Source organism: Ranitomeya variabilis, chromosome 4, assembly GCF_051348905.1.
Source record: "Ranitomeya variabilis isolate aRanVar5 chromosome 4, aRanVar5.hap1, whole genome shotgun sequence".
NCBI classification, from domain to species: Eukaryota; Metazoa; Chordata; class Amphibia; order Anura; family Dendrobatidae; genus Ranitomeya; species Ranitomeya variabilis.
In genome coordinates this window covers 479,777,427-479,789,999 of record NC_135235.1, presented here as the reverse complement: position 1 = coordinate 479,789,999, position 12,573 = coordinate 479,777,427, and the positions used below count along the sequence as shown (strand labels likewise).

General features: G+C 41.8%; 1 protein-coding gene across 6 annotated transcripts in view; it reads left to right on the top strand.

Annotated features, from left to right (window-relative positions):
* SEPTIN9 (septin 9) overlaps positions 1 to 12,573 on the top strand; it is a 354,855-nt gene that overhangs the window by 305,908 nt on the left and 36,374 nt on the right. For all 6 annotated transcript variants that reach the window (XM_077251856.1, XM_077251858.1, XM_077251857.1 and 3 more), the window contains one exon: positions 11,770 to 11,967. In XM_077251856.1, coding sequence (XP_077107971.1) covers positions 11,770 to 11,967 — 198 coding nt within the window. The remainder of the gene's footprint in view (positions 1 to 11,769; positions 11,968 to 12,573) is intronic.

Sequence of the window (12,573 nt, the reverse complement as noted above, 5' to 3'; positions counted from 1 at the left end):
TCGCGGCCTGGTACTTGGGTGCCTTCAGCACTAAGACTCTTTTATGTGACACTTTCTTAGTAAAGAGTAAACTTGTTTTCCTATTTGTCATCAGAGCAGGATCGGCAGGATTTAAGCTGTCAATGTAAACTTCTTGTGTAACCAGCCATGTTCACACTCACATCTTCTATTAGTTCAGTGCTAAAATAATTTCTATTATTAGTGTTTAGTATCGGGCAGCCTACAGTCCTATGGTGCTATAATCTTGTGCTATATCAAGAAGTACATTTAGGGGATTTTCGACTTAATTGCTTCAATATGTCCAGACCTGCTGTAAAACGCAACAGTCTCGCATACATACAGTGCCTTGCGAAAGTATTCGGCTCCCTGGAACTTTTCAACCTTTTCCCACATATCATGCTTCAAACATAAAGATACCAAATGTAAATTTTTCGTGACGAATCAACAACAAGTGGAACACAATTGTAAAGTTGAAAGAAATTTATTGTGTATTTTAAATTTTTGTGGAAATTCAAAAACTGAAAAGTGGGGCATGTAATGTTATTTGGCCCCTTTAACGTAATACTTTGTTGCTCCACCTTTTGCTGCGATTAAAGCTGCAAGTCGCTTGGGGTATGTCTCTATCAGTTTTGTACATCGAGAGACTGAAATTCTTGCCCATTCTTCCTTGGCAAACAGCTCGAACTCAGTGAGGTTTGATGGAGATCGTTTGTGAACAGCAGTTTTCAGCTCTTTCCACAGATTCTCCATTGGATTGAGGTCTGGACTTTGTCTTGGCCATTCTAACACCTGGATACGTTTATTTGTGAACCATTCCATTGCAGATTTTGCTTTATGTTTGGGATCATTGTCTTGTTGGAAGATAAATCTCCGTCCCAGTCTCGGGTCTTTTGCAGACTCCAACAGGTTTTCTTCAAGAATGGTCCTGTATTTGGCTCCATTTATCTTCCCATCAATTTTAACCATCTTCCCTGTCCCTGCTGAAGAAAAGCAGACCCAAACCATGATGCTGCCACCACCATGTTTGACAGTGGGGATGGTGTGTTCAGGGTGATGATCTGTGGTGCCTTTACCCCAAACATATCGTTTGGCATTGTTGCCAAATAGTTTGATTTTGGTTTCATGTGACCAGAGCACCTTCTTCCACATGTTTGGTGTGTCTCCCAGGTGGCTTGTTGCAAATTTTAAACAACACTTTTTATGGATATCTTTAAGAAATGGCTTTCTTCTTGCCACTCTTCCATAAAGGCCAGATTTGTGCATTGTACGACTGATTGTTGTCCTATGGATAGACTGTCCCAACTCGCCTGTAGATCTCTGCAGTTCATCCAGAGTGATCATGGGCCTCTTGGCTGCATCTCTGATCAGTCTTCTCCTTGTTTGAGATGAAAGTATAAAGGGATGGCCGGGTCTTGGTAGATTTGCAGCGGTATGATACTCCTTCCATTTCAATATGATCGCTTTCACAGTGCTCCTTGGGATGTTTAAAGTTTTGGAAATCATTTTGTATCGAAATCCGGCTTTAAACTTCTCCACAACAGTATCACGGACCTGCCTGTTGTGTTCCTTGGGCTTCATGATGCTCTCTGTGCTTCAAACAGAACCCTGAGACTATCACAGAGCAGGTGCATTTATACGGAGACTTGATTACACACAGGTGGATTATATTTATCATCATTAGGCATTTAGGACAACATTGGATCATTCAGAGATCCACAATGAACTTCTGGAGTGAGTTTGCTGCACTGAAAGTAAAGGGGCCGAATAATATTGCACGCCCAACTTTTCAGTTTTTGAATTTCCACAAAAATTTCAAATAACCAATACATTTCGTTCAACTTCACAATTGTGTTCTTCTTGTTGTTGATTCTTCACCAAACATTTACATTTGGTATCTTTGTTTGAAGCATGATATGTGGGAAAAGGTTGAAAAGTTCCAGGGGGCCAAATACTTTCGCAAGGCACTGTATTTTGTCAGATGTGATACTGGCATTAGTGATTTTTTTGCTTTTTTTTTTTTGTTCCTGGACATGCTCTACTCCTAAAATTGCCAGAAAAAGTGCCCATAAAAGGATTTTCATGGTCACATCTGTGGAAAAACAACGGTATGATCAGATTTTCTAGCGTCTTTTAAACTATGTAGACTTTCAGAAATACCTGGTGGGAGAAAAGAAGGTATTATTTCCTTGAAACAGCTTCTGATGGGAGAAGCTTCACAAAAAAAATGAAAAAAACAAAAAACAAAAATGCTTAAGGTGCTTCCACACGGAGTTTTGTCCCTCGTCTAAACTCCCCCACTATACTGGATTTGGGTGTATGAGCCAACGGTGTCATTGATTATAACAACCTGTGCTCTGCTGTTCATCATTTTTGGGTGTATACGACTGCTGGGGGCAGATACTCGAATGTAGTAGATCGCAATTTTCTCCGGTTTGCACAGCTGCTCCTGTCCTTTTCTGGCTCACGTAATGCCTATTCCGACTTGCCAGATCACATTACGGTCTGTGTATGAGCCAGGAGTCGCTATTGTAATGTAAACCTATAAAACCTACTTCTGACGCTCCATAGACTGAGATTGTAAGAGCCTTGTCTGATCCCGAGAGCCTTAACTTGACTCATGGGACTCGGAAGAGGACCAAAGCTCTACTGGGCATCGGAGAAAATGGCGATCGGTGAGGATTTTAATACACTTACACTACATGGTTTAGCCCTTAAAATATGAATCGAGTGTTTCTTTATGGAAAAAAATTGAAAAACTCTTCCAAAAACTCCCCAATAGAGGAGAGTTTATTGAAGCAGTTTTCACTAGAAAACTCAGTTTTTTGACCCACAGAAATAATGTGAACACACCCTTACTGTTATGGCAGATTACATAGCAATTTCCCTGAACTGTACTAATCCTGCATCCTTCTCATCTAGTGTGTTTTTTTTTTTTTTTTTTTCTTTCTTTTTAGAGCTTAAAATAATCCTGCAGTGTATTTAGAATTTTCAGCACTGATGTCACCGTGGCTTTGTCTCCTCTCTTTCTCCATGAATGTACGATACACTTATTAATATAAGAGGCTGCTTCCATTAATCGCTCACCTCATACACTAGGTTAGCGGATAAATCTTTGTGATGGAAACGTTAGGTTTATTTAATGGTTGTGACTGTTCTGTAATGAAGGTGTATTGTCACTTATCTACCTCGTATCAAGGCGTTGGCCTGAGGACATGGGGATTTGGCAGGAACTTGATGTAACTGCAGATCACTGTCCTGCAGGCTGTGATAGGTTTGCAGGAGAACAAGATGAAACTTATTTCTGGGCTGGAAATAAAAAAAAAAAAAAAAAAAGAAAAAAGAAAAATCTGACTTTAACCCTTGACTCTGCAATTGCACCTATGACTTGTATAGAGTTTAGGGTATGCAATAATCAAGATTTTTTGTTGTTGTTTTATCAGGGAACGTGCTAAGATGATGTGGAAACAGCTATGGGTTAAGAACTGTACTGTTTGCCATTGTCAAGCGTCATCTCTTGACACTACGTGAGCAAATAAAACTGAAGTACGGTACTTGCAACCATCATTACTGTAGCTCGGCCAGGTCAGATTATCTGGTCATGGGAAACGAAAAAGTTACCACAGGAGACCGCCCAGTACATCACCTCATGGAAAATGATATTTGCACATAAGCAGAAAAGTTGTTTGTGTTTTTTTTGTTTTTTTTACCTCAGTAGCTCCATGTTGGGCATCTTTCAATGCTGCGGCCCTGTTGACGCTTATATTGAGTTAAATTGTCTGGCCTTTTAGAAGAATATGCTGTTGTTGTATGTGAAGCAGCTACTGGATAGCAAGTCGTCTTTTGAGAGGACATGATGAACTTGTACATGTAAATGGCCCATACAAAAAGTATGGTCAAAATCAGTTTCATGTAAAACCCCCTCAAAAGACATGGGGGCTCTCGCTCCATCTGGCAAATGACTGGATCAATTGCCAAAATAAAATAATTTTGTGACTGTTTAGCCCAGTGGATCGAGACTTGGGTTCAGTTATCTCTTTGGGGTGGGCTGGATAATGCGTCGTGGTTGTATATTTACCCCAATCCCTTTATCATCTCCCATCCCACGGTTGCCCTTGATGGGACACATGTCTTCTTCTAACCATATTAACTAACTGTTTACCCTATTAAGCTGATGTAAAGAAATGTTGGATGAGATGACACCCTGCCTTTATCTACACCTTGTCCTTCATACATCCCTTTTAATGACCCTCACAAATGTCAGCGCTTTTAGTAAATCTACTACCTTATGCATGTAACCCGTACAATGGCACATGGATGTTATACGGCCTCTATTTGGGATGCATAGGAACTCTGTGCCACTGCAGGGGTTGACAGGGGCTCAAGAGGTACATCCAAAGCAGGTGAAATTGTGTATTATGATGAACTGTTACATCGTATAGGGCCACATACTGTTTATGCACAGGGGCCCTCTGTTGTCTGTCGGCTCCTGTGCCATTGTGTGGTTCATTGTGCGGCCCCCTATTCTTTCTTCATAGCTTCTAGAGAAGGATGTGAGCCCCTGTAATATATCATCAAAGGGGGCACTTGAGATCATTTTGCCTTCATTAAATTTTATGTTATTCATTTTTAATAATGTGGTACATTCCATTTATCAGTTCCTTTTTTACCCCCCCCCCCCCCCTTTTGATAAGGTTCTTTCAGTAAGTGGTAACAACCTTCTAGATGATTCTTAAGTATGTCATGTGATGAGGCAGATTTTGGTAACAGGACTTTGATTGGCAGTTGTCCGTTTAGGCGGGAAATGGGCATCTATTTAAACTTCTGCTTTCTGGATGTAGAGTTGTCTGACTGAAGATTTCTACGCTGAAGCATCTCCCCACCCGCCCTATTTAATCATTTGTTTTCTTGTTGCGGTGTTTCTTTTGAGGGGGTCGCCCAGCTAATGCTGGGTGGACAGGATTTTAATGTAATGAGGTAATTTTTGGTATATTAAATATTTGATTAAAATGTATTATTATTTGAATTTACTTTGGGTAACCATAAATAAGCACCGCGGCCTTTATGCCAATTTCTGTTTTGTGTCTCAGATTTTTTATTTACATGATATTTAGGCTACTTTAACACTAGCGTCGTGTGACGTACGTCGCAATGCGTCGTTTTGGAGAAAAAAAGCATCCTGCAAAGTTGCCCGCAGGATGCGTTTTTTTCTCCATAGACTTGCATTAGCGACGCATTGCGACGTATGGCCACACGTCGCATCCGTCGTGCGACGGATGCGTCGTGTTTTGGCGGACCGTCGGCACAAAAAAACTCCGCCCCCTCCTCCCCGGACATTACAATGGGGCAGTGGTGCGTTGAAAAACTGCATCCGCTGCTCCCGTTGTGCATTTCTTTCACAACGTCCGTCGGTATGGCGGGCCGACGCATGGCGACGGCCCCGTACCAACGCTAGTATGAAAGAAGCCTAAGGCTATGTGCACACGTTCAGGATTTCTTGCAGAAAATTCCTGAGAAAAACCTGAAATTTTCTGCAAGAAATCTGCATGCGTTTTTGCCGCGTTTTTGGTGCGTTTTTTCCCGGACATTTCCCAATGCACTTTATAGTGGGAAATCCGCAAAAAAACCCGCAAAATTAATGAACATGCTGCGTTTTTTACCGCAATGCGTTTTTTTCACGGAAAAAAACACATCATGTGCGCACAAATTGCGGAATTCATACTAAATGATGGGAAGCATATTGTATGTTTTTTTTGTTGTTTTTTTTTGCGGTTTTATAGCGTTTTTATCGCTAAAAAAAACGCGAAAAATCAGCAACATGTGCACACAGCCTTAGGTTGACAAGTTATAGGCAAGTATGAGCCCATGCCTCTGTCATATTACATGCAATACTGCATCCCACAATTATTCTCATGGAATCTGTAAAAAGAAGAAAATCAATTTTCTATGTAAAATTTAAAGGTGGAATTGCTTCAGAATTATTCCTCAAAAGCACAATTGTTTTTTTCTGACATTCGTCGTACTATAAAGTAACACATTCATACTTGTACCACAATATGCTTAGAAAATCATGCATGGCATTGACTTGTCCTTCCTGTCTTCAGTGGTTTTCAGCCTATGTGAGGGACTAAACTTATCAGTTAATTTTAATTTAATTTGCCAGTCAGCAGATTGGAATTTGCTTTGTCACTGCTGCATTTGCAATTTTTTTTTTTCTTTTTATTATTATGGTTGTATTTGTATTGGTGAATTGGGATGTGTGCAATTCCTGAGTACATAGTGTGTGTATATATAGGTAGCCTAAATGTGCACATATCAAGATTATGTGCCAATGCTGCGGAAATGTCCGCAGCATTTCCGCAACTCCCTGCCCGCGGGTAAAATGCATGCAGAATTCGCATGCGTTTTCCCGCAAAACAAGCGTTTTGCAAGCGTTTTTAGCTTGCAGAATGCTTGCGCTTTACAAGTGATCTGTAGCATCGCTTGGAAAAGTGAATTGACAGGTTGGTCACACTTGCCAAACATAGTGCTTGACAAGTGTGACCAACTTTTTACTATTGATGCTGCCTATGCAGCATCAATAGTAAAAGAGAATGCTAAAAAAAAAATTAAAAATATGGTTATTCTCACCTCCTGACGGCCCCCGATCTCCTCAGCGGCGCTCTCGGTACGTTCCGTTCCCAGGGATGCTTTGCGCGAAGTAACTTTGTGACGTCACGGTCGCGTGACCGCGACGTCATCTCAGGTGATTCGCGCAATGCATCCCTGGGAACAGAAGCCGCCGCGTGCACCGCTGAGAGGCGGGAGGACTCCAGTGGCCATCAGAAGGTAAGTATACCCCTATTTTTTATTTTAATTCTTTTTTTCTTTTTTTTTTACAGGAATATGGTTCCCAAGGGCCTGGAAGTGAGTCTCTTCTCCTCCAAACCCTGGGTACCATCCGCACATGAAAAGCTCACTTTACGCATGGTGGGCATAGCCACATGCGTAAAGTGAGCGTTTCAATGCAATCCTATGGCTGCGGAATCGCCGCGATTGTGCAGAAATAATGAACATGCTGCGGATTTTACCGCTATGCGATTCCACAGCGGGAAAATCTGCAGCATGGGCACAGCAACTTCAGAATCCCATAGGATTGCATGGGAATGCGTTTTTAGGCGTTTCCACTGCGGCAAAAAATGCGGCGGAAGCGCATAAACGCAACGTGGGCACACGGCCTTGCAGCTCATTTTGCAGCAAGTAACTGAAGGCTCCACCTTGATGTGTTTATAGGCCCGTACAGCACAGGGCATTGTGTGCTTTAGAGAGAGACCACTAAGGCCAGTAAGAGGGGCATCACCCCTCCTCGGCCCCCCATAGGGAGATAACATGCGCTGCCTCCCCTTTCTTATTCTCTCTGTAGTCTTAACATAAACAGGAAGCTCTTAACATCTCATCTGTCTGTCAGGCAAGGAGCACGAGATGGCAGAGAGGTATACACGCACCCTCCTGAGCCCGCATACTCTCTGCCATATTAAATGACTTTCTGTTCCGCTCTCACCACTGCCTCCATACAGGATCGTCAGTAATATCAAGTACATTGTACAGTCATGTAACTGTGTCATTTTACTGCTGGGCTATTAGGGATTGCCCACAGCTCTGCCTTACTGTCCATCCCTCGGGTCTGCTGCCATTCCAGTAGCAATGCTAACTAGGTCTTTGGAGAGGCATAGGATGCAAGTGTTTATTCTGTTTGTACAGATCATAATCCTTCAATATTCTAAATTTTGAGATCATAATTTTTTTTCAAGGATACAATGGGCCTTATTAAAATGGTTTCAGAGAATTCGAGTCCTTGAAGCTGATCATTGAGTGATTTGTTACTAACAGCAACTCGGTGATACATAAGAGAGGCGAAGAGCTTTGTAGAGTGGAAGGATTCTTGGATATTTTAGTGCCGGTTTCAGTCTGCTTAGAAGGGACTCGCCGAGGCTTTGCCGTTTTGGTCACGCTGGATACCGCAGCTCTGTCACTTATCTGAATGCAATTTTGTTTGTTTAGCAAGAAAAAAAATCAAAGTTTATGCACTGTATAACCAAAGTATGCATGCATATATCATAACATTATGGCGGGTTAATGTCTGTCTTTAGGAGACACGGTCACGTGTAGCCTCTGCAGGAGCGATGATCACAGAACAATCTTCTTGCGGTTTGCAAAAACAGGTAGTGGTCAGGGCCCTGAGCCGTTCTTCTGCTGCTTTCATAAGGGCAGTCAAGTCTCCTCTAATTTCACCTCTTGTTCAGTGATCTAGTTTTGTATGACAGGGTAGCACAGATTGTAGGTTGTTTTTTTTAAGGATATGTAACTCAGAATCTCACGCCTCTCTTTACGTGCATTGCCCCACTGCTCCAGATCTGTGGTCTTCTCCTCCAGAGATGTCTTGTCATTCAGGCACGCTATATACATACAGTAATTGTTAGGAGGCCGCCATTACTGGGTGTAGCAAGATCTCCTTTACACAGCTTCTTGACATTGGCCAAAAAAACAACTCATCTGTCTAAGTCGGAGAGGATTAGGTGTCTTGATTATTTTATTTCTCCAAAGGAAATGCATGACGTTCTTGAAGACTCTTGTAGTCCTGTGGCTGTATGATTGCTAATATAATAAATCATGAGCAGTGTTTGCCAACCATTTTGACATTGGAGTACCGGTGACTAAAATAAATTTACCTCTGGGCTCGCATTTAGAGCTTGGTTTGCTACAGGCATGCATCTGTAATTGAAATAGTTAAGCTATTCTGGGGCAGATGTCACCCAGCCATGAATGATGTTTCCTGTAAGTTTGGGCAGATTATTAGATCCTGAAAGAACTTTGGCAGCATGGACGTGTATCCAAGGAGATCGCATTCATCACCATTAAACGTGACTTCAGATGTGTTGCGCTTATTAGCTTAGCTTGTAGTTGGCACCTTTGTTGAAAGGTGAGAACTAATGGCTGGCTTCATTTTTAATACCATATTACAGAATAAGAAGGAGTTTGCAGCTGGAAATCAAAGTCAAATTGATCTTCTGACATGTCCTGGATACATGTGAGAAGATCACCGATCACCAAGGATTACCAGGTACAGCGGTGTAACTCCATATTGGCACTGCTAAGAAATTTCTATAACTGGAAATCTGATACATGATTGAATGACATTTTGCAACATTTTAGTAATGGAAATCCTTTGCGCTATGCCCAAGGGGTTTACCAAATAATTTAATTCTGGACTAGTGTGAGATCAGACCTTTTTCATAGTGAATTGTTTGCCCCTGCTGCAGTCATACTTTGTGAAAGTCATTGCATCTCTAGCTACGTCCGTTCATATGCCGATGAAGTGCCGTTTCCTGTACTGTTTCACCTAGGACCGCCCTCGATTTGTTGCACTTCAGTTGTTTTAACCACAATATCATCTTAAAAAAAGTAGTATAGGAAGTGAAGAGGGGGTTGCAGTCACGCAAATGTATATGCTTTATGGCCTACGTAGGTACAATTGTGTGTAGAACATTAATCCCTCATAGTTCCAACCATTGTTATACTATATTTTGGGATTGCCCCCAGGTCTTAACACAGGCACATGAACAAAGGTCTCAGCTCAGCCTGCCAACTACTTCTACCCCCTTTTTTTTTTTTTTTCCCTCCTTTTTAAATATTCATTGCTTCCAGATTGTGCTGTCCTCCATCTCACCACGCCACTCCTGAGTCTCCACATTTCCTACCTGACTCATGCTCTGTGCTTCCTTTGCTCCAGAGCATGACTATTAATTTCTCCTCTGTATTGTCCTCTGATGCCCTATTACTTTATGTTCAAAATTTTCCTTCTACCCTCTTTGGTAACACAGGGCCTGCCGGGGTGTGTATGAAACAGTAAGGACAAAATCTGGGAATGGCACGTTGTGGTTTATGTAGGGCAGCTGGCACATCGTTCATTCATGGACTGCAGTCTATGATCATATTCAGACAGGGTTGTCCTATAGAGGCCATCAACAGAAAGCTCACAAGAAAGCTCACAAGAAAATGGGTTTTGCGCCTCTGATATATTTCCAATAAAATGTTTTTAAATGGCCCATTTGGTTATTTTGGGGGAAACAAATATGTTTATCCATAAAAGCTACTACATGTGTTGTCCCTTTAGGTCTCTAAGCAATAATATGGGAGAGAGGTTGAGTCTTTACATAATGAGTGTCATTTAGGATTCTGGTGATGCTGGATCTCAGCCCAGTACTTGGGATGGTGAGCATCTCATCACCAAGCTTTCCTAGACACAAATTTAAGCAAAAACGTAAAATGTGTCTGTACATATGTCACAAATAGCCACCCCACCTGGAGCTGAATATTTTCCCCTCCTGAGATTGCTGTTCTGGTCCTACTACATCTAAGATGGCCTCTGCGGCAGCCATTTTAGAGCCAGGAGGACCGGAATGCTGATCTGAGCAGAGGAGGCAGTGAGCGGCAAATAGATGATACCAGGTAGGATGACATGAGAAATATGCTGCCACTTTTCAGTGAAGGTTGGAGGGCGCATAACATACATGTTTAGGGTCCAGCAGGGCTCTTTCAGGAGTGTGCACACCAGATCATGACTGTACGGTTTTTGCACTAATTTGCTTTCCCCCATTTTGTATTATAGATCAGTTGGGTGCTTTTATATAAAATGTAACCTGTATAAAATGTATCTCTTAAGGGGGTTTTCGCAAAGTACATTTTAATAGATCTTGGAATAATAATTTCCACAATTGGATGTGTTTAAATAAAATGTTCCTGTGCTGAGATAATCTTATAAATGTGCCCCTGCTGTGTACTGTGTAATGGCTCTGTCTGACCGTACAGGGACATGGTCTGGTCATACCACAGCTCCCTGGTAAGGAAAGACGAAAAACAGTATACAGACAGGACAGCATGGGATCACAGCAGATTTTTTTGTGAGGTAAAACATTTCCCTGCCTGTTTTTAAGCAATGTTTTACCTCACAGAAAGAATCAGCTGTGATCCCCTGCTGTCCTGTCTGTATACTGTTTTTCGTCCTTCCTTACCCAGTAGCTGTGGTATGATCAGACCATGTTCCTGCACTGTCAGACACAGCCATTGCACAGTACACAGCAGGGGCACATTTATAAGATTATCTCAGCACAGGAACATTGTATACACATCCAATTGTGGAACTTATTATTATTTAAAGATCTATTGATTAAAATTAGTTCATGGGAAAATTCCTTTAAAAGTAAGGTCGCTTGTATCCATTGTTAGAATGTAGCTACCCGTACAGTTAGGGATTTCTAAGGGACCTACCTTATACTGAGATGTGGGTTTGATTTCACTTTGCTCTGGCATGAAGGTCAAGTATTCCCCAGGCTTAATATTGATACCAAAAATGTTCTTTCAACAGATCTTGCTGAGCGTGTCCTGTTATTCCTGATCAGAGAACTTTTAGGTCACATACATACTGGATTAATGATCCTTCCATGCAATAAAAAGCATTCTTAATCCTGTAATACTTACCAAGGCTCATAAGCATGTGGCGCTCCTGTGATTTGTACAGCCCAGGTGTTATGTGCTGTTGTATTATTCTTTGTTGCCACCAAACTGTTTGTGCACTTAATAGCCATCATCCTCCTCCCTTGGTTACGAACACACTGGGCACCTTGCAAACTAATGTACTACTGATAAGAAGCTACATGTGGCACAGATGGTACTGAGGCTACACATACAACTTGTTCTAGAGGTAACAATCATGTTTTCTATTTATTTCCACAGTTATTGAGGACGTCCAACCATACGCCGTCACTATGACCGACATGATCAGGGATGCGGGGGTGAAGCAGCCTCTTCCCACCAGGGGAGTGGGTGAAAAGCCTGCTACAGATTTTGGTTACGTGGGAATAGATGCCATTTTGGAACAGATGAGGAAAAAGGCCATGAAGCAAGGTTTTGAGCTGAACATCATGGTGGTTGGTATGTACCTAGAAATGTTGCTTTGGTTTAATATGATGCACCTGTGCCAATGACTGTACTCCGCAGTCGGTGCAGTGTAGAATATGGTTGACTTGTGCTGGTATTCACAGAAATCTTCCTTAGCTGGAATTTTACTTACGTATGTGCCTCAATTTTCACTCTTTCCAACCTGAGATCTATGCAGGTCTAGAGGATTCCTCAGTTGTGACCTTAGAGGTACAGTAATTTTTCTGTATTGTTGACCAAATGATTGCCTGACCGAAGGACAATGCCTTTGACAGTGGCCTTGACTTACTGGTACAAATTATGGAAATACTGATGGGGAGCCTTAAATAACATAAAGGATTGTCTGGTGTAGAAAATGCCTTTTTAGTTCAATCAACTAACCAGGCAAAAGAATGGCTACTAAGAATTGTGTTGAAAGAGCCAGCATGACCATGCAATTTACAGACAGTCTATTTATTGTAATGGGTACCATGTGGCTTTGTGGCGCTGCAAGGAATAGCCACACTGCCGTGTTCTCTCATAGGTTACAGCTACCATGTGGGTACACGCTATCATTAGCAAACTTTAATGCCGCAATTCTAATAAAACCAATGTTTTACT